The sequence below is a fragment of the Chaetodon auriga genome, chromosome 2 (genome assembly GCF_051107435.1).
Source record: "Chaetodon auriga isolate fChaAug3 chromosome 2, fChaAug3.hap1, whole genome shotgun sequence".
In the NCBI taxonomy this organism is placed as follows: Eukaryota; Metazoa; Chordata; class Actinopteri; order Chaetodontiformes; family Chaetodontidae; genus Chaetodon; species Chaetodon auriga.
Genome location: NC_135075.1, coordinates 14741504 through 14762493, shown reverse-complemented (window position 1 = coordinate 14762493; position 20990 = coordinate 14741504). Strand labels below are relative to the sequence as shown.

At 42.5% G+C, this 20990-nt stretch overlaps 1 protein-coding gene across 4 annotated transcripts in view; it reads left to right on the top strand.

Annotated features, from left to right (window-relative positions):
* dip2bb (disco-interacting protein 2 homolog Bb) overlaps nucleotides 1-20990 on the top strand; it is a 39134-nt gene that overhangs the window by 14090 nt on the left and 4054 nt on the right. Inside the window, exons 2-38 of one of the 4 annotated variants that reach the window (XM_076757062.1) lie at nucleotides 1047-1118; nucleotides 2046-2198; nucleotides 5821-5946; nucleotides 6031-6354; nucleotides 6766-6912; nucleotides 7105-7122; nucleotides 7534-7653; nucleotides 8620-8817; nucleotides 9034-9125; nucleotides 9791-9901; nucleotides 10001-10124; nucleotides 10379-10488; nucleotides 10658-10760; nucleotides 10852-10916; nucleotides 11673-11766; nucleotides 11850-11969; nucleotides 12061-12175; nucleotides 13030-13169; nucleotides 13403-13539; nucleotides 13655-13735; nucleotides 13875-14002; nucleotides 14266-14380; nucleotides 14557-14758; nucleotides 15384-15496; nucleotides 15774-15797; nucleotides 16286-16366; nucleotides 16462-16585; nucleotides 16711-16832; nucleotides 16924-17035; nucleotides 17868-17977; nucleotides 18897-19027; nucleotides 19142-19310; nucleotides 19495-19665; nucleotides 19764-19825; nucleotides 20242-20299; nucleotides 20405-20479; nucleotides 20596-20770. In XM_076757062.1, coding sequence (XP_076613177.1) covers nucleotides 1047-1118; nucleotides 2046-2198; nucleotides 5821-5946; nucleotides 6031-6354; nucleotides 6766-6912; nucleotides 7105-7122; nucleotides 7534-7653; nucleotides 8620-8817; nucleotides 9034-9125; nucleotides 9791-9901; nucleotides 10001-10124; nucleotides 10379-10488; nucleotides 10658-10760; nucleotides 10852-10916; nucleotides 11673-11766; nucleotides 11850-11969; nucleotides 12061-12175; nucleotides 13030-13169; nucleotides 13403-13539; nucleotides 13655-13735; nucleotides 13875-14002; nucleotides 14266-14380; nucleotides 14557-14758; nucleotides 15384-15496; nucleotides 15774-15797; nucleotides 16286-16366; nucleotides 16462-16585; nucleotides 16711-16832; nucleotides 16924-17035; nucleotides 17868-17977; nucleotides 18897-19027; nucleotides 19142-19310; nucleotides 19495-19665; nucleotides 19764-19825; nucleotides 20242-20299; nucleotides 20405-20479; nucleotides 20596-20770 — 4422 coding nt within the window. The remainder of the gene's footprint in view (nucleotides 1-1046; nucleotides 1119-2045; nucleotides 2199-5820; nucleotides 5947-6030; nucleotides 6355-6765; nucleotides 6913-7104; nucleotides 7123-7533; nucleotides 7654-8619; nucleotides 8818-9033; nucleotides 9126-9790; nucleotides 9902-10000; nucleotides 10125-10378; nucleotides 10489-10657; nucleotides 10761-10851; nucleotides 10917-11672; nucleotides 11767-11849; nucleotides 11970-12060; nucleotides 12176-13029; nucleotides 13170-13402; nucleotides 13540-13654; nucleotides 13736-13874; nucleotides 14003-14265; nucleotides 14381-14556; nucleotides 14759-15383; nucleotides 15497-15773; nucleotides 15798-16285; nucleotides 16367-16461; nucleotides 16586-16710; nucleotides 16833-16923; nucleotides 17036-17867; nucleotides 17978-18896; nucleotides 19028-19141; nucleotides 19311-19494; nucleotides 19666-19763; nucleotides 19826-20241; nucleotides 20300-20404; nucleotides 20480-20595; nucleotides 20771-20990) is intronic. The other 3 variants (XM_076757071.1, XM_076757082.1, XM_076757091.1) reach the window with 3 other exon arrangements.

Below are 20990 nucleotides of genomic sequence, written 5' to 3'. Positions count from 1 at the left end.
AAATTGTTATTTGTGATATTTGACTATAGAAATAAAATTGACTTGACAAGTTGAGGTTTGAGAGCAGCTAGGGCAGCCATTGGCCAACATACTGAATGAATCATCACTGCTCAACACAGTAGAAAAGTGAGTGCAGGCTCTCCAGATGGATTTTTAGTACGTGTCTGAAAATCTGACAGCTTTGCCCGCAGAGGAGTTTGGCAGAGTCACTGCGTGGCTTCAGGGCCAGCGTAAAGCTCAGTCGGCCTGTGTTGTGTCTGGTGGGGTGGAGGAAGATGCAGATGGGCTGTCGGCAGGGGGGATTGGAGGCAGCGTCCAAGGGACATTCTGCTCTTGTACCGCTCGACTCGAGATTCCTCCGGATGCACCATCACTCACCTCTGTCATCTATCCCTCTCTTCTTAACTCCACCGTCACTTCCTGCTCTGTGTTTTCGACGGTCCCGTTTTATCTCTGTGCGTCTCCCACCTTTCTTCCCCTCAGCTTTCACGCCTCTCTGTTTTCTGTTGGTGAATCATCCCTTCTCTTGCCCACGCTTCCATACGTTTCCATATTTAGTCCTGCTTTGTTTGTGCTTTCGTGCCGTACTTGAGGCTGGAACTGAGCCACATCTTTGACACCCTCAGCTATCTCTGGAGATGACTGCAACACTGTGTGCATCCATCTGTCTTTCCATCTTCTCCTTAATAAAGTTTTTTTTTCTTTACCTATCTCTCTCCTTTCTGCTGTAGCACCATTCTTGTGTTTGAACAGGTGGTTATAGACCACAGTCAGACATATCAGAGAATGTAGATCAGTCCAAAAGGGTTCAGTCTATTATCAAACTATGAAGTTTTTTTTTAATGGGGTTTTTTTTTTTTTACACATTTTATCAAGGATAGAGAAATTCAGATATGTCTTATGTAATGCAGAATGAAAGAAGACTGGCACCAAAATGCTGAATGCTGTTGACAGTGTGAATGAAGTTTATTCTAATCCTGTCTAAGTTGATTTGACTTTGCCCAGTCTGTAAGTCAAGTCACCCTTTTCTCTGTGATCTTTTACAGGTGACATTACACAGAAGGGCTATGAGAAGAAAAGGACCAAACTCCTGGCTCCATACATCATCCAGACTCCAGGTAAAAACTCATCACTCCCTTTTTCCTGGGTAAACATAAATGTGCCTCGCCTGTCTCTGTTGTTGTAACCTCTGCTCAAACAAACAAAAGAAATTGTTGTGCTTAAACGTATTTAAAGAGAACTGTGGTTAGTTTTATCTGGTATGACTGATTTTGGTTGACGTTCAGTCTAATTGCCACGATTCAGTTACACAAAATCAGTGCTCTGCTGCTGTCACTTAAATTGTATCTTTTTCTAAAAGGTTATTTCAAAATGGAAATGGTGTATTTAATGACTCACTAAATGTAAAAAACATCACTGCATTGCAGAGTATTTGAATGAAATGTTAATCAGATTAGAAATTCTGTAAATGGCTGTTCCTGTACCGTAAATGGCATTGGTATTGTACATTCAGACCTCCTTGTGGTACCTGCTCTCTGCTAATCTTGCCACATCACACTGACGGTGGAATGAAAACGATGACAAATTGTTGGCGGCTGTGAAATGAGTCTACCAGCAGATTTCATCTTCTAGTTGAGTGCAGTGCTGCGGACTATTGGGATTGGTTTGCATCACCCTGAGCTGTGTAGCTGGAGTGTATATGCAGGCCTATTAAATTTATCAAGGCACAAGCACAGATTGTAATAGAATATGATATTGTGATATTGCCATATGCTAATTAAACCACTTTTGGTTCTTCAGGTAAATATGGGAAAGAAAAAGAAAATATATTCCAAACTGTAACAGGAAAGTTAAAAAGAAAAATGCATGTGCAGCACAGCCTAAATTACAGTTAAAGTTTCGTAATAATTCAAATCAAAGCATTCTTCAGATCACTTTATCATTTCAGATTTTTATTTCCGTTGAGGCAGCGCTGAGCTTACGCTATCTGAGATGCAAGATAATAAGCAAGTTTCTCATGTTTTTATTGTTTATGTACTTGACAGTGGAGCCACCCCGTCAGAATGACGCGCAGCCTCCCGCTCCCAGTTCCTCCTCCAGCCATGCCCCTCCCCCTTCCAGCTCGTCCCGATACCGAGACCGCCGCTCCCGCAGAACACATCGCAGTGGAGGAACCAGGGATGATCGCTACAGATCAGGTCAGGACTCCAACATTAAAAACAAAACCCTCTGATGTCAGGGGAGAAACTACATTCATCTTCATGGTAAAACACCTCTGATGCACCAGTCACCAAGGACATATACAGTTTCCTCTAACTTTGCATCGCTCAGATTAGCCTACATTAGCTTCACTTGTCGAGCCAGCCTGTTTTCAAGCTCAGACACTGTGCTGTTTCAAAGGGACCAATTAAAGAAGAGCTTGTGTGTGCATATATGCGTGCGTGCATGCATGTGTGTGTGTGTGTGTGTGTGTGTGTGTGTGTGTGGGGCTTAGAGAGACAGACGACAGTGGAGCCCTGCAGCTGGGGACCCCCACTCTGTGAAAGCAGAGTGATGTCACTGCCTGGCTATGTGTGAGGAGGCTGTGAGGAGAACAGGGGAGCACTGAGCTGGAGGGGAAAACCTGACACTGGCGAGGATGAAGAAAAACAGAGCAGTAGAGTAGAGGTGAAAGAGCACGGAGCATGTGAGGAGGATTTTATAGTGTAAAAGCTTCCTCTCTCTAGACCGGCCCACACCCTGCTGTCTGTTTTCTTGATTCTCTCTTCCGTCTTGCCTTTTCAACAATCCTTCCCTTTTAGATGAAACACCCTCACACTCCAGCATGCTAAATACCAGGCTGACTCATCTAAAGTCCGTCTGTTAGGCTGAAGTCTGGCGGTTGTTTGAAAATGCGTTGTTGTCATAGAAAATCTGGCCAGTGACAGGATATTTTTTATCTGATTGAAAGATTCAGAAGGAGATTGGGAAGGAGGATTCAGCACAGAGAGGATTAGAGCTGGAAAAATACAGGCAAAAATTGAGATTGGTGCAATATATATTGAGAAATGGATGAGGAATGAGTGTGAAATGCATTGGCTGAGGGAAAGCGGTACAGCATTGTCTCGGGCTTTAACAGTGCAGCATACAAGTAAAGTTTTGTAGGACTGACAGGCTTAAAGAGACGAAAGAACATAGAGCCAAGGACAAGTGGGATGACGAGCCTTTTGCCATATTAAGAGTGTGCAATCCATCTTACTCTGTTCTCAGCATAGTGCAGCTCAAGAGTAACACTGTGCCCTGATACAGCACCATTTCGACTAGGCTGTTTTCAAAGGGAGCAGGAAGACTGTCATATACCCCTCCATTACGCACTCATTCACTAACACAATCAGTAGTTCACTGTGTAGTGAGCAGTAAATTGAGATTTCGGACATGAATGATCATCATTTTTGCAAGTATAGTAAATGGTAAATGGACTGAATATAGCTTTACCCCCTACACCTCAGCTACCTGCTGGGTAATGTTCACCCCTATCAGAGGTGATGGATTGCATTGTGGTATTTTTATCAAAAGGCAGTGTACCTACTTGAACACTATATTTTTTTCTGTCAGGCTGTGCTTAGACGTAGTGGCAATTTGAGCTAAATGCTAACACTGACATGATGACAGTTCAAACATACTGATGTTAAATAGATTTAAAGTGTACCATGTATACAGTCTGAGCTTGGCACCCAAGCTGTATATATGGTTAAACATTTTAGCATGCTAACATTTGTTCATTGGCACCATCAACATAAGTACAGCTGTGATTGATGAGAATTTCATTAGTTTTGCACGCATTTGGTCGTAAACCAAATAATCGGACAAATTCCGAATTTGACCTAATGGTCAAATGTTAGAGATGTGAGGGAGAGTTCACCATAGTCTATAAGATCCATCCTCTGCGAACCAGAAATACAAAAGTACAAAATGCTGCTAGCATGGTTAAAAAATGGAAAATCCAGAGTTTTCAAAGAGAGCCATTAAAAAACAAATAACAAGAAGAAAGGACAACACACTGCAGCAATGGGAAATGGAAGAAATTAAAGCACTTATCATTTTATGGAGTGCAGAGAAAGTGCAGAACAACCTTAATTTAATTGCCTCTCATCTCCTCGAGCTTCCTTCAATTATTACTCCTCTTAAAGCCTGTCTGTGTACTGCCTTCAACAAAATACAACGTTGACTGGGTTCTGTGAGGCTGCTGTCTCTTCAGTTACACATGTACATTCTTATTAATGATTCCTATGATTCAAAAAAGCATGTATGAAAGAAAATGCCAATTTAAGGCCTCAAGCCCCCCGCACATACATCTCCGTGTTTGTTGGACCTGGTATAAAACCCGCTGGCCTCCAAACACCTCACTGTGCTTATCGCCACAGAGACAGCCCTCATCCCCCCAGACATGTGTAAGGAGTCAGCCTCTCCAGACGCCCCTGTGTGAGGGTGGAGGACGCACATTATGAGAGAAGATGATTTAGCCCAGAGCAATCTGTTCAGCAGAATGCCAGTTATGTAATTATGGTCCCCACTGCTGCTGTGTAACGAGCTGTGCTCCCTGATTTATTTGAATGCGTTGATGTTTGAATGGGAATTGTATCCCCTGAGTTAATAGATGTGATTTGTCAGTGAGTGGGCTTTTGTTGAGCACGCTTTGTTACGTAGCCTGAATGTGCGGCTGTTCACGTGGTCGTGTTTAATGCGCCTGTGGGTGTCATCAAGTGAAAGTATCTCTGCATTTATTACCATGTACATGTGTGTAGGCATGTGCGTGGGCTAATTCACTCCCATCGTGGTTTCCTGTTTCCATGGGAAAACAGTCATCCTCTGAGGATTTTCTTTTGACTTCATTTGTAATTTTTCTTAACATTTTAATCTGTTGTTTCTTCTTTAACAAAGCCTTGCTGACTAAAATGTTGCTGTCAAACATTAGTGGAAATGAATGAATCAGTAGTTACCAAACATTAAAAAAAGTGATGTTTTGCTTCAGGCTGTTGCAGGTTGAGTGTGTGTATTAGCTGAGAGCAAAGCAGTGATTTTTCCCTCTCGGTTTGTTTAGTTTTGATAATCTTTTTAACAAAAATCAACAATTATGTTGTGCAGATGTTTAATTTTCTTCTTTTCTGTCCAGTTAATTTCCTGACAGTCATATTTATTTTGCCCTGCAAGATTAATCTGACCTGATTTTTTCCACTGAGTAAACCAAAAAAAATTGCAGAAATAGTTCACATTATGAAATTAACTATTATTCCTGCTATTTCTGTCACCTATTTATTTACTATTTTATGGACTGATTCATTGATTGACAGCAGGGACTTTTCCAGGTTCCTCTAGAACCGTTGTAAGAACGCAAGAGTCTTATCCTGCCTTTTGCTTGAGGAACCAGCAACTTAGTTTGTGATCTTCCATACTGTATTTTGGAGCAGGGGCTTTTGGAGGGAGATCTCCTTGGTTGGGACCCACTCATCTATAGGACTCATATCACAATTAAACAATTAAAATGAAATAATATTAAAGCAGGAGTTAGAGAAAGGGAGCAATTTTAAAGTAACCAAATGAGCCAATATACAAAGAAAGAAACTGTTCAGCAGTTTAAATCTGAGTCACATCACACAAACAACTAAAGATGCAAAAATCTCAAAAGAGTGTGATTGTGTGTTGTGGGCAAGTGGCCTCTTGATGAGTCAGTTTAAAAAGCTGTTGTTTCTTTTATTGTGTCGTTGCTTTGAATCAGATCCAGAGCTGCTGGGATCACCTAGCGATTCCTAACTCAAACTGTATTGTTTTCTGTCTTTGCAGATATCCATACTGAGGCAGTACAGGCTGCCCTGGCTAAACATAAAGAGGAGAAGATGGCACTGCCCATGCCTACCAAGCGACGCTCCACTTATGTGCAATCTCCCATTGAAACCCGCACACCACCAGGTAGGAGAGTAAGAAGGACAGTCCTACAGACCGACTTTAGCCTGGAGGATCCAGAGTTGGATAACTCATACTGTGTTCTCTCAGACTCCTCATCAGGTTCTGAAGATGAGACGTCTGTGCGCAGGCAGTCATCAGTGGTCGGCCCTCCGCCTGTGGTCAATCCAAACCTACAGAGCCCAGACTCTTGGATCAACCGCACCGTTCAGGGCTCCTCCACCTCCTCCTCAGCCTCCTCCACCCTGTCCCATGGAGAGGCCAAGCCTCAGCCTCAGAGCCAGCCTCAGCCTCAACCCCAGTACAAGCCGCAGTACCAGCCTCTGTACCAGCCTCACTACCAACCACAGCACCAGCACCATGAGCGTCCCCACACCGCAGCTGTGACCGAAATGCTGGCTCACAGTCACATTGGTGAGGCACTTCACTGATTTGGTGACACCACTACTGTTATTAGGTTTATTAGGTTTGACCAAAATGGACAAATTATTGTTGGAAACATCCACATATTCTGGTGTGATTTTAACAAAACCTTAACCATAGAATTAGCATCATGCTTTATCTGAACCCCCGTGTTAGCTGTGGTAGTTATGCTATATATATATATATATTTTGTACTAAATATGAGAATGTGCAACAAGTATAAACAGTACACAAAATACAAAACAGAAATCCAAAATATAAAGCTTAACCATAGTCCCCCACATTTAGTGCCTATAAGCAACACATAACCTTGAAATCGAAAACATTTGCTTACAAACAACAACAACAACAACAACAACAAACAAGCTTCATTCAGACTGTCTTTCCTTGCTTCACCTGCAGCTCCATCAGAGAACAGCGCCCCCCCTCCAGATGTGACAGCTGTGGCCCCTCCATCCAGGGGCCCGCGGGTGGACCTGCCATCCAACACTGCGGTCCAAGGGATGAGCCGCGGGCAGAGCCGCTCGAGCATGATGGAGACCGCAGACGGTAGTGACGACACCAAATAACACTTTTACTTGCCCGTGTCTGTGCGGGAGCCTCTGTCTGACTCCACTCACAAATCTCTTCTCTCTTCAATATAAGTGTCATTATAAAATATCATTAATCAGACCTTACTGCTTTCTTTTTTCTTCTTGATCTTTCTCTACCCTGTCACATGTTTATTTGACTGGCTGATAGGAAGAGGTAATATCCAGAGTAAGGAAACTCCTTAATGTATAATGTCCGTAGCCTTCTGTGTCTGCTGTTGTACCCTTACTCTCCCTCCTGTTTGTAATGAATGATTATGGAAATAAATGCAACGAAAACAACATCACGCACAGAATGAATCCTCACGTGTGATCCCAAACCAAGAAAAAACATATTTTACCCCAGTTCTCACTGTGTTTTCCTCGTGTTATTGCCACCTACGTTTGCTGCTTTTCAATTCCAAAAGATATTTCTCTCAATTTTGAATCTTCATTAAAAATACCAGCTCTCGTGTGATGGGAAGAAGAGCAGCAGACTGTTGGATGGTTTGAACGTGTAGTGCTACAGATGAGCCACGTTGCGTGTTTGACTGTATGTTTGTCTTGGCACCGCCCCTCTCCACCTTCATCCTGCTTGTAGGAGTTCCTGTGAGCAGCAGAGTGTCGACGAAGATCCAGCAGCTGCTCAACACCCTGAAGAGGCCCAAGAGGCCCCCGCTCAGCGAGTTCTTCACTGACGATGCAGAGGAGATAGTAGAAGGTTTGCAGCTTTATGAAACACGCACTTAAACTGTACTACATCATATACAATATTACAAAGATGCTATTTCTTTCAACTTAAGATTTATTGGGCAAAGTTAAACAAACACACATTCCAGTTATTTACTTTCCCTCTTCTCCCAGTTTGCATGCCCACTTCAATATTGCATTTTCAAAGGATGCTATTTTAAAACACTACATCTTTGAATCAATCCAAAAAACAGTTTTTTGAATTACTTGAACAGATTCATCATATTTACAGATTTCTCTGTATTCAAAGCGTACGTATTGAGTGCCATTAATAAGTTGCCATTTATAAATTGAAATTAATGGCTTCATTAGTACTTAATAAATCATTTACCAATGCTTTATAGTTTAGTCATGAGCCATTAATAAGTTTACATTTTGTGAAAACAGAGCAGTTATAACGTTAAGGTATTACTAAATATTAATAGCTCCCTAATAGGCCATCGACTCTTGAGTTACACATTTTAGTAAGTCATTAATAAAGAGTATTTATTTTGTTTTCGTTAACATGTAGATTGTGGTCTAGGTAAGTAGAAGAATGTTCAACCAGGCATTTCTCACAACCTGGCAACCCAAAATGTTTTCTTATGAATGTAATGAATTGTAACTGATCTAAAAATCTGATCTAAAAAAATCTTACAATTTAGAATAAGAATTTTTCTGTACAGTAAAAGTCGTTGTGCTTGAGCAATGCTTATCTGCACTAATGCACAAATTCTATTTAAAATGCATTCTTTACATATTTAGGCGACTAAAATCGCGAAGAAGAAGACAGATTATGGATGGAAAAAACAATCAAGAGGTTTAATCAGTGAAACCAAATTACAGTATACACCAGCAGTAATGACTGGACTGCTTTTTATCCCGGTGGCATCCATAATGAGTCTCTTTTACCTGTAATACACCCAAAAGTTTCCTGTTTCCTCTCTCTCACACACAGTGCCCCAGCCAGACCCCAACACCCCAAGGCCGGAGGGCCGTCAGATCATCCCAGTAAAAGGGGAGCCTTTGGGAGTGGTCAGTAATTGGCCCCCAGCCTTGCAGGCAGCATTGGCCCGTTGGGGGGCCACTCAGGGAAAGAGTCCCGCACTCACTGCTCTTGACATCACGGGCAAACCGCTCTACACACTGACTTATGGTAAGACACCAGACTACTGATGTGCAGAAAGGCTGGAAAGAAGTTCAGAGTATAATTAAATCAGTAACATACAAATGCTGGAAGTTACGAGTTCAAGAGTTCATCTAGACAATAGACAGATGTGTGAACTCTGTGACATGAGATTTTTTGGCAGGGGTAAGACATATAATGTGCACTCCTAACTCCCTCCTCCCCGCTCCACCTTCTGTCTGTTAGGGAAGCTGTGGAGCCGCAGCGTGAAGCTGGCGTACACTCTCCTGAACAAGCTGGGCAACAAGAATGAGCAAATCCTCAAACCTGGAGACCGGGTGAGAGAGCTGACACACTGACAGGAGACAGAAAGACACACAACAAACATATAGAAAAGGGTAGTGTCATCCTCACAAATTCATTGAATACAGAGGAATGCAACACTTGGCTATATTTGCAGCAAAGTCCTGCTGCAGTCCTTAGATTTAAAACTGTATATTTCTAACTGTTAATGTGCCCTTTGTGTAAGACACTAAACCCAAAGTGGCTCTGGAGTGATTTATGGTTGCTGATGTTTGACTTATCAGTGAAAGGTAGAAATCATCCTGGATTTGACTATATGAAGAAATGAAGTTTGACATTTTTATCTCAGCAATGAGAATTGCCATGATAGTTGCTCCTTGTGTTTAGTGCTAATTAGCAAATGTTAGCATGTTGAAGTGCAAAACTGGGATGGTGAACATGTTAATATGCCTGCTAAACATGCAACAGCATGTTAGCATTGTGATTGTGCATGTTATTATGCTAATGTTAGCATTTAGCTAACATTAGTACATAAGTACAGCTTCACAGACCTGCTGGCACGGCTGTAGACTTGTAGTCTTGTAACTATTATTACAAAACATTTTATAACTAGTGTTTACCAGTGTCCATAAAGACATATTTCTCTTGTTTCATGTCTCATGTAAAACAGTCATAAATATAAAGATTAATGTGTTTGTAGGTGGCACTGGTTTACCCCAACAGTGACCCGGGGATGTTCTGGGTAGCCTTCTACGGCTGCCTCCTGGCTGAAGTTATACCTGTACCGATTGAAGTACCACTGTCCCGCAAGGTAAGAAAACCCACAGAGCAACATGTGCATTTTATGAGTGAAGAAGTGTGCTTTTTTCTGTGGAGCTATAAATGTGTTCTAATGTTTTGTGTGTTTTAGGATGCAGGTATCAGCCAGGTGGGGTTTCTGCTCGGTAGCTGTGGTGTTGGTCTGGCTCTGACCAGTGAGATCTGTCTGAAGGGTTTACCCAAGACACCCACTGGGGAAATAATGCAGTTTAAAGGTCAGTAAGCTCCTTCTGACATTACTGAAGTTAATTCAAATGATTAGACATTTATGAAAAATTGCTGAAAGTAAAACATTATAATGGCCAAATCTCAGGTCACCTTCAGACTGTGCACAAAATTGTTATGCAGGGAGAGTACAGCATACTCTGCCCCGTTTTTTAATGATGAGGTGATGATGAATTTCCCCTTTTTGATATTTTTAAGTAAAGTGTAGGCTGACTTTGCTTTCGCTGATGCCTTTCTCTGATAGGCTGGCCCCGACTAAAGTGGGTGGTTACAGACTCAAAGTACCTGACCAAGCCTTCCAAAGACTGGCAGCCGCACATCCCCACCGCCAACACTGACCCTGCGTACATAGAGGTAACAGAGTTGCTTACTGGTCTGTCAGCCGCTGCAGGTCACAGTTACTTAACCAGTTGCTGCTATATAGTATAGCTGGTTGTTACCTAGCACATATTTGGATCACAATAAAATTTCAACTTAATTTGGCAACATTGAAAATTGATCTTCTCATGTTTCCTTTCTGTAGTACAAGGCGAGTAAAGAGGGCACAGTGGTGGGTGTGGCTGTGTCAAAAGTAGCCATGTTGACCCACTGCCAAGCACTGACCCAGGCATGCAACTACTGTGAGGGTGAGTAAAGACCCAGAGTGTCGTCATGGTCTATCATTTCAAGGTTCGTCATCAGGGTTGTTTCACGTCTTGTGTCTTTCTCCACTTTAAGGGGAAACTTTAGTGAATGTCCTGGACTTTAAAAAGGATATGGGCCTGTGGCATGGAGTTCTCACGGTAAGCGTGTGTGGACGTATGCATGGGTGGGTTTGATTGTGATTTAATGCACATGGCAAGTTCAAGAAAGGGATTTCACAAAGTCTCTTCATTGTCTCCTCTTGCACATTAAGCAATGTGACAATAAATTGCAAAGTCATCCATGTGTCTACTGTAGGTTCTTTGCTTTGTTGCGTCCTGGTGATGCTTCCATGGTTCATGGTTTTAGATGATTCGAGTTAGAACAGAACAGAAGACAAAAGGGGATTTTGGTGTTCTCATCAAGTACCTGATTAACTGACCAAACGTCCCAATCATAAAAACCTCATTCCATAAGAGACAGATGAAAGTCCCATTGTTTATTGGGACTGTCGTATTGTGCTTTTTTTCTGAAGAGCTATTTTAGGGTTAGGGCATTGTTCTTATTATACAGGTATCTACCACTGTGCTGACATTATGTAATCTAGCTAAGCTCCCTTTTCTTTTAATCATGAGTTTTGGGTTTTTTCTTTTTTATTCTTTGAATTGAGATGCTTCCTTTTGTTTTTTGTTTATCCTACCCACATGATGTAATTTCAGTCATTTCTGTTATTGAATTCATGAACAGTTTGCAGCATTTATAATCGAACAATAAACATAAAGCGCTAAGCTTTTATCGATTGGGCCAATAAATTGTCAGACTCTGTTGGAAGCAGAGGAGTCTTTGAGTTTTTTGTCATAATGAGAAAAAATGATTAGATTGTATTAGCTGCTTAACCGGGTGTTGTTTGTTTCCAGGCTGTGATGAACAGGATACACACTATCAGTGTTCCCTATGCAGTGATGAAGGCTTGTCCTCTCTCCTGGGTCCAGAGGGTTCATATCCATAAAGGTAAATTACACTGCTCTCTTTAGCTTGAGAAACGCCATATAAAAGAATTGAATGTATAACATGTCACTCTTATCCTCACGCAGCTCGTGTAGCTTTGGTGAAGTGCCGTGATCTACACTGGGCCATGATGGCTCATCGGGACCAGAGAGACACCAGCCTGGCTTCATTACGTATGCTGATTGTTGCTGATGGTGCTAACCCCTGTGAGTACTCTATGACCTACCGCCTTTGTGAAACTTGGTCTTTTTGAGTGACAAAAATTAGATGTAATACATTGCATCTCTTGCTGTCCAGGGTCGGTGTCTTCCTGTGATGCCTTTCTGAACGTGTTTCAGTCTCATGGCCTGAAACCTGAGGTTATCTGTCCCTGTGCCACCTCCCCTGAGGCCATGACAGTAGCTATACGCAGGTATGTCACTGACCCATATTTCCTTTTCTTGCGTTATACAATATAGGATGAAATAGATAAGCACAAAATAACACAGAAACCCCACTGCCTTATTTAAACAATCTAAAGTGCATGGTCAAAGTACATGGCACAAGAAATGTACAGCTTCATCTGTGCCAGCTAAATGGCACATAGTCTGGCTGCCAAGGGTTGTATTTAGTGTCTTACTTAATCATAGGTGTGTTTTGAAGTGTAACATAAATTAAACCACTCAGTGTCATCTCCCATTCCCTGTAAAAGCCAGGTTCACCTGCACCTGGCATGATGCTATTTAAATGGCAGATTTAATTAGTTGGAGAAGTGAATGGATTTCTGCTGAGGAAATGGTTTCACTTCGTGCACAAGCAGTCCATCTACAGGAGCAGCATTAATCCACCAAAGCTCCCTGAGGTGAAAGCAGTCGAGAGAGGATCTTACTATTTGAATAATGCAACTTTTAAAATGGAAGAAAATACTGCACCATTTACTTTAGACCAGATTTTTGTTAGTCAATGGTGCAATAGCTTTCTGCTACCTCAGCATAGCAATGCACCACACCTCATTTTAAGACCAACACGCCCATGTGCATAGATGGGCACAAGTACATTTGCTACTTATGAAACATGGACGCTGGGCGTGAAAATGACAAATGCATCAGTTGGAAACGAGCAATGACACTTGTACTGCACTGTGTGCTGCCTTGCACCAGGTCTAAGATAGGGCCCGTTGTCTGTCGGATGTGTCGGTGTACATGGGTGGGTGGGCAGATGGCTAACTGTGAGAACAGATGGGATAGTTGGAAATGTTCATGTTTGATCAAACTCTCTCCTGTGTAGACCGGGAGTCCCTGGCGCACCGCTCCCTGCCCGTGCTATTCTTTCCATGGGCGGCCTGAGCCACGGTGTCATCAGGGTCAACACCGAGGACAAGAACTCCGCCCTGACTGTGCAAGATGTGGGACATGTCATGCCCGGAGGTGAGGATAGAAGGAAAGATGAATGAGTCAAGAGGACAGCATGAAAAACTAATGACAGAGAGGTTCTTGTGGGAAAATCTGACACGAAAATCTTTAATCCTCCTGAATCTTATTTTTTTTTTCTGCCATGTATACCTTTGGCTTCCATATGAGCGAGATGTCTCCATAAATGTAAAATACTTTTCAAGTTAGGAAGTTCATTTTTTCTAACTCTTACCTTCCTGTGTCTCCAGCTCTGATGTGCATTGTTAAGCCAGATGGTCCTCCTCAGTTGTGTAAAACAGATGAGATAGGAGAGATAATAGTGAACTCCCGTGCTGGGGGCAACATGTACTATGGCCTGCCTGGAGTCACCAAAAACACCTTTGAGGTTTGAAAGCAGAGTTACACCCACAGCCCGCCTTTGCTGGCCCAATCTCATGAAATAAAAAGCTAATTCATTTCTTTTCGTGGTAAATATTCTGTCTGGTTGTCGTTGTGTACAGGTGATACCAGTTAATGCTAATGGAGTTCCCATTGGAGAGATTCCATTTGTGCGGTCAGGACTCTTGGGGTTTGTTGGCCCAGTAAGTAGCACTATTTCATTACAGTACACCATCTGTGGTAATTTGAGCCCTCCTGGAAACCATCTTCCTCTCTCTGTCTTGAATGGATCTGTATACTGACAGTATAATGACCCCACTGTGTATCCCCCGCTGTGTACAGGGCAGTCTGATCTTTGTGGTGGGGAAGATCGAGGGTTTGCTGATGGTAAGCGGGCGGAGACACAATGCTGACGACCTGGTGGCCACCGCTCTGGCCGTGGAGCCAGTCAAGACCGTGTATCGTGGGAGGTGAGGAGACCACCAAATTCCTCCTAATACAAAGTATGTTTAGAAAGATGATGCGCTCCTCTGTTGAGGTCAAGTATGACTACTAATTCATCACTGCTGACATCTGGTGGTACAAAGGAAGCACATCAGGTCCACAATGAGGCACGATCGGGATGTAATGTTGATGTATTTAAGCAACTTGTTTCAGTGGGCATTAAAATTTTAAATACCTTCCACACACTCAGAATAATTTACATGTTTGTGTCTGTTTCTGCGTGGTTCAGGATCGCTGTGTTTTCAGTCACAGTGTTTTATGATGAGAGGGTTGTAATTGTGGCGGAGCAGAGGCCAGATGCCAGTGAGGAGGACAGCTTCCAGTGGATGAGCCGGGTACTTCAGGTAAAAGTGGAACGATGTACAAGGTTCAAGTGGAAATCATTTTGTGTCAATACTACTACGCTGCAATGTGTACTCTGTATTTGTTTTTTTTTTTTTAAATCAGGTGTCAGTGTTTTTTCAACAACACACGACTACTAGCCAGCCAACTGTGTCTTGATGTTTGCTTTCCTCTGCAGGCTATTGACAGCATCCATCAGGTGGGCCTCTACTGTCTGGCTCTGGTCCCGGCCAACACTTTACCTAAAACACCGCTGGGTGGCATCCACATCTCTGACACCAAGCAGTTCTTCTTAGATGGTAACCTACACCCCTGCAACATCCTCATGTGTCCCCATACGTGTGTCACCAACCTGCCCAAGCCCCGCCAGAAGCAGCCCGGTAGGTGACGCATATGTGTAAACCAGTGTATATTGAACTCTCTTCTAATGGGACGAGTAATGACAGACCATATCCACAATAATGAGAGAAACTGCTGTCCGGCATGCAAGAGTCTGTCAGGGTATGAAGTGTTTTGTGAATCAGGAGCGTAGTTATGAGTGTTACATAATGCACACATAACAATTTGGGAAAGTGATATTTCTGCCATGTTGGCTTTGGCTGTGGCAAAGTTCAGCAGACATAAAACAACTTGCACATCATACACTTGTCTAAATATTCACCAAAAGAAACAAAACAACCTATAAACAGACACATAACACAAACAAGACATGCATATCCCAGTGCCCAATGAGATGCACTGTAGGATTTTAATGCATTAAAATCCTTCTAACCGGAACTACTGGGTGTGTCGATCTCTCAGTGTTTTTCACAGCATTCACAGAATTTGTACTGTTCTGTCAGGTTAGAATTACAGCCAATTGTGTTTTCTGGCAGGTATTCAGGTCTCCTTGGATAAAACTTAACCTGTGAGGGTTGTTTTCTAAAATATGATGTATTGCAAGCATTACCTTTCTTCCAGTCACCTCTCTCTCACACACCTCTCACACACTTTTTTCTCTTGCAGTCGGTGTCGGTCCTGCATCTGTGATGGTGGGTAACCTGGTGGCAGGGAAGCGGATTGCCCAGGCTGCAGGCAGGGACCTTGGCATGATCGAAGACCAGGATCTTGTCCGGAAGGTACTATGACCGTGAACTGTAACTCACTTACTTTAACCAGCCACTAACTCTGCATGTAACTCTGTATAACTACACTCCTGTTTTCAAAAGAGCCACATGCGTGTCCTTCAGAGTCAACAGGAAGCCAATGCCCACAGTGTGCTAGAATGGTAAATAGTTAGGTTTGAAGGCTCTCCACTGTCAGTGTAACAATGGCCCCAGGCTCAGCCACAGCTCAGTTTTATAGATGTAAAAAAGAATCTTCTCTCTTTCTGCTCTTGTCTCTCTGTGGATGTAGCTCTGTATGTGGCCCACTGTGATGGTAAGAATTATGGCCCCCCTCTTGCATCATCCCAACACCACTGTTTATTATTGTCATGCTCTAATCTATATTGTATTGTGGTTTTAGTTTGTGCGCTTGTATTAAAATGTGACATGAGCAAAATGTGCATGTTTTCATTTTTTATCTGTGTTACAAGATAAGCACCTAGCTAGCTGTCCCGGTTTTTTACTGCAGACTTTCACCTCCTAAGTAGTAGTTCATTACTTTAAGAGCTGGATTGGCTCAGAGTGTGCGGTATAAATTGTTTGCATGTTGGCAAGAAATACTTGTGTACTGAGGTATGCAGTCTCTGAGCACCACTTTATCTCGTTTTATTTAGGTGTATTAAATTAAGTTCTTCCATCAGCACAAAACTCCTCCCTGTATATGTCCTCCATGGTTGTGTTTGTAATGATGTGCACACATTATTGAAGCACGGCATCATATGTACAGTACCTACCTCTAATTATTTTTTCTTTTTATTTCAGCATCAATATTTGACAGAGGCTCTACACTGGAGGGCGCAGACAGACCCAGACCATGTCCTCTTTGTTCTTCTGAATGCCAAGGTACCAAACTGAGAAATACATCACCAATGCCAGTTTAACTGGAATGCACAAGATTAATGTTACCTGTGAATTGTTCCATTATTCCTGGCCTTCAGGGTGTAGCAGTGAGCACAGCGACCTGCGTGCAGCTTCACAAGCGGGCAGAGAAGATAGCTGCAGCGCTCATGGAGAAAGGCAGCATCAACACTGGGGAGAACGTAGTGCTGCTCTACCCTCCCGGTGGGTTCTGCCGCTGTCTTCCTGTCTGTATTTAGCATTACCCCCATTGAGATTAATTATTGTGAGATGTGGATAGTTTTCTCTGTTTTGTTTAGCTCCACCTTTGTCCTCCATCTTTCTCTCAGGCATTGATTTGATAGCTGCCTTTTATGGCTGTCTCTACGCTGGATGTGTTCCCGTAAATGTCAGACCTCCACACCCTCAGAACCTGGCAGCCACGCTGCCTACTGTCCGCATGATTATTGATGTAAGAATATGTTTTTGCCACTTATTTCATCTTTGACAATTTGATGCAGCTTCTCCTATTCAGGTGAGTCATGCTTGTGTTTTGTTACCAGGTCAGTAAAGCTGCATGTATCCTAACCACTCAACATCTCATGAGGACTCTGCGCTCCAAAGAGGCTGCTGCCTCAGTGAACATTAAAACTTGGCCAACAATCATTGACACAGGTAAGATAATAAAAGACTTGGATGCTTTAACATGTCATAGTAGTAAAATCACAGGTGTTACTAATAAAATTTACGATGGCTCTGTTATATTCAAGTGTCCCAGTAAGCCATCGCCGTGTGACAGTGTGCTAGCATGCCCAACACCATGACCCTGAGGCAGCTAAATGGAATTCAGCCATCATTCATTTTATTATTTACACATGACATTATTTACTTATTTTAAATGACTGCTCTTCAATGAAGAACACATGCATTGTTTTCAGTAGCTAACTTTCTCTTGAGTCAAATTCAAGACAGTGAAATAGGCTCATGAGTTGTGGGTAGTTGTCATCGTAGTGAGTGTAAAGTCGTGGTCGTGTATTAAGTGTACAGTTCTGTCAGAAACACTTGTGTCAGTTATTGTGGACTGTTTGCTGTGACAAAGTTTGTAGCATTAAGACAAACAGGAAGTGGGACATTTCTCTGCAACGCTCCAGTTATTACCAAAATTGCTCAGTGGGTAGACGAACTTGTGGATAGATAAGTGGTTGGTGCACTTTTTGTTGTTGCTTGCAGCTATACTGTAAATGTATTTTGTTTTCCTTTTACTATATATATTATTTTTTATATCTCTGTGGGTATTATGGTCTGTAAAGCTCTTCCTACTGACTGAGTTGAGAATGAGTTGCATGACCAGTAAATAATATCTGATTCTAGTTCCAGTATATGACAGCAATAATTGACAGTATTAGATGAATCTGGTTATAATTAATATTTGCTGTGTAATTATGTGACAGTATAATTTAATGTTTAGGTTGTTCTTTGTAAAAACATGCACTGTTCTTGTGTGCAGATGATCTTCCTCGCCGCCGACCTCCACAGATCTATAAGCCGCCCACAGCAGAGATGATTGCTTATCTGGACTTCAGTGTGTCCACTACAGGCATGCTTACTGGGGTGAAGGTGAGACAGATGAGGTTCACTGTCAATTATTACTCTGTTTGCTCTTAATCCCAATCCAGTATCCACATGCTATAAAGTATGCACATGCCATCCCTCTCATTTTTGGGCCTTGACACCTCAAAGCAGCTGTAATCAATATTTTTATAGTAACAATGTATCAAATAACAACATGAAAACAATGTGACAATGTAGGATACATCACTCGTAGTAATGAAGCTACAGATATTTATCACCTGAATCTGCAGCTCCTTGCAGTTTATAATGAGTTTCAGCTCGTTGTCTAAATGTTCAGCTGCAACTTTACTGTTGTGGTTCACTCTCAACGCTCTCATTCTGTCATTTTCAGTCAATCAATCATTGGAGGTTTAAAGAATGTAAATGTCACAGCTGCATGGCCTGTGAGAGGTGGTTTAAGTGATGAACAGAACTTGAATTGCAGATGTCTTCAGCCACCTCCTTGTTATTGTGATGATCACATCAGCACATGGTGTGATCATTGTGTCAGGAGTAGGAAATGTTCTCATCGAAGAGTGATAGAGAGACCAGTTTATTATCTATTTTACAGCCTGGAATTACCCCTGTCTCAACCTCATGCCTATTGACCTTTGCCATGCCACAATGAGTGAAGGGAAATTTGTGAACTGACACACAGAGCAACAGAATCAGGTCAATGGCATCTTTATAAACCTGCTATTCTGCTCTGATCTTCAAAACAGTGAGACATCCATCATAGTCTCTTCTTAATTATATTTACTGAGGCAAATATAATGCAATGCTGGCATGAGCCATAGTTGCAATGTAAAAGGCATTCTACTGTAGGATGTAAAAGACATCACAAAGTAGAATTTGGCAAAGATTGGTTGACAGAAAGTCTGATGATACTTTCCTTTGACTGTATGATTCGTCCTTTTAATTGCAGATCTCTCATGCGGCGGTCAGTGCACTTTGTCGCTCTATAAAGCTGCAGTGTGAGCTGTACTCCTCTCGCCAAATAGCCATCTGCCTTGATCCTTACTGTGGTCTGGGCTTTGTCTTGTGGTGCCTCGCAAGGTACCGTAAACCATCACCTACAAGACGCACATGCCATGCACCACCATTTTGGTCTCTATTGTGCTGTTCCTCGTCCATTCATCAGCGTTTTTTCCTTCATGTTTTGTCTTTTAGTGTTTACTCAGGTCACCAGTCCATCCTGATTCCTCCCTTCGAGTTGGAGAGCTGCTTGTCCCTCTGGCTGAGCACACTCAGTCAGTACCGTATCAGAGACACCTTTTGTTCTTACTCTGTTATGGAGCTCTGCACCAAAGGACTGGGTACTCAGACTGAGCTGCTCAAGGTGAGGGCTGCATATAGAGAGGATCATGAATGTCAGAGGTGGTGGAGGAAGTATTCAGATCCTTTACACAAGTACTATAGCACAAATACCTCAAATATGTTTGAGTAAATGTTCATTCCACCACTGAATGACAGACGCAGAATATTTGTTGAGGATTTTATCATTTTGTGTGGGTGTGTTTTAGGCCCGTGGTGTGAACCTGTCGTGCGTGCGGAGCTGCGTGGTGATAGCGGAAGAACGCCCTCGCCTCGCCCTCACACACTCATTCTCCAAGCTGTTTAAGGACGTGGGGCTGTCATCCAGAGCTGTTAGCACTGCTTTTGGTTCAAGGGTTAACCTAGCCATCTGCCTGCAGGTACATGTTTAATTTGGCTTCACATGTAGGTACATATTGACTTACCCCAAGATAAGAACCATTTGCACCTGTATGTACCTGTTCTTTGTGTGTTACAGGGCACCACTGGTCCTGATCCCTGTACAGTTTATGTGGACATGAAGTCCCTCCGCCATGACAGGTAAGAACACGTGGATCAGTTGAACCAGGGTGTGTCATAAACTGGGCTTTGAAAATTTGAGGAAATTAAAATTGCTGGTGTACACAGTATACACTATATCTGGAGTTTAGGTCTTAACTGATGTGATGCGAGGAATGATGCACCTCCTGTGTGGATTGTAGATTGTGCTTTTTTCACGTTTCATTTCATTGGTTTAATTTGTGGGGATTTTTTTCTATTCAGCATTCAAAAGACTTGAAAGATATTTGATAATATTCCATCATTCAGTCATTATACCTCATGAACCCAGAAACCCTGAACAGTGTAAGTAGATATGTGCAGTACAGCACATTCATCCATTCAGATGGATAATCCTCATGTGAAAAAAAAATTAACGAATGATTGTTTATGTGTGCTTATGTGCGCGGCTTTTGCAGAGTGAGGCTGGTGGAGAGAGGAGCACCTCAGAGTCTTCCTCTAATGGAGTCTGGCAAGGTGAGATGCTACATATGTACACCCATGGTTTCACTTAAGTTAACAAATTAGGAAGGTAAGGTGGTGCATGTTGACGGTGTGTGATGCTTTTTTTTCAATCTACAGATACTGCCAGGTGTTCGGGTGATAATCGTAAACCCAGAGACCAGAGGTCCCCTCGGTGATTCTCATCTTGGAGAGGTGAACAGATGCTCTTCTTTTGTGATGACATCATGCTGGTATCATGACAAACTTAGGGGTAAAATGCTCTTCTCTGTAAAAACCAGCTTTGAGGTGTGAGTGCTTCTCTCTCTTAGATCTGGGTGAACAGCCCTCACAGTGCCAGTGGCTACTACACCATCTACGGAGAGGAGAGTCTTCAGGCCAACCACTTCAACACCAAGCTCAGCTTTGGAGACCCGCAGACCTTATGGGCCAGGACGGGATACTTGGGTTTTGTGAAGAGGACCGAGCTGCTGGATGCCAGTGGAGGTAAATAGATCCTGACAGAGCTAACGTCTAGATTTAGTTAGCCAGCCCTGATGAGTTTATTATGAGAGAGATTGTAGATTGTAAAAATATTAAAACAGAAATGATTACACAATAAATGAAACCTTCAAACGTAAGCTGAGCTGAGCACACACATAAGGAGGTGCTCACACTTTTTCTTCTACTTTGCCTGCATACTTTTCCGGGTGGATTATGTTGCCTG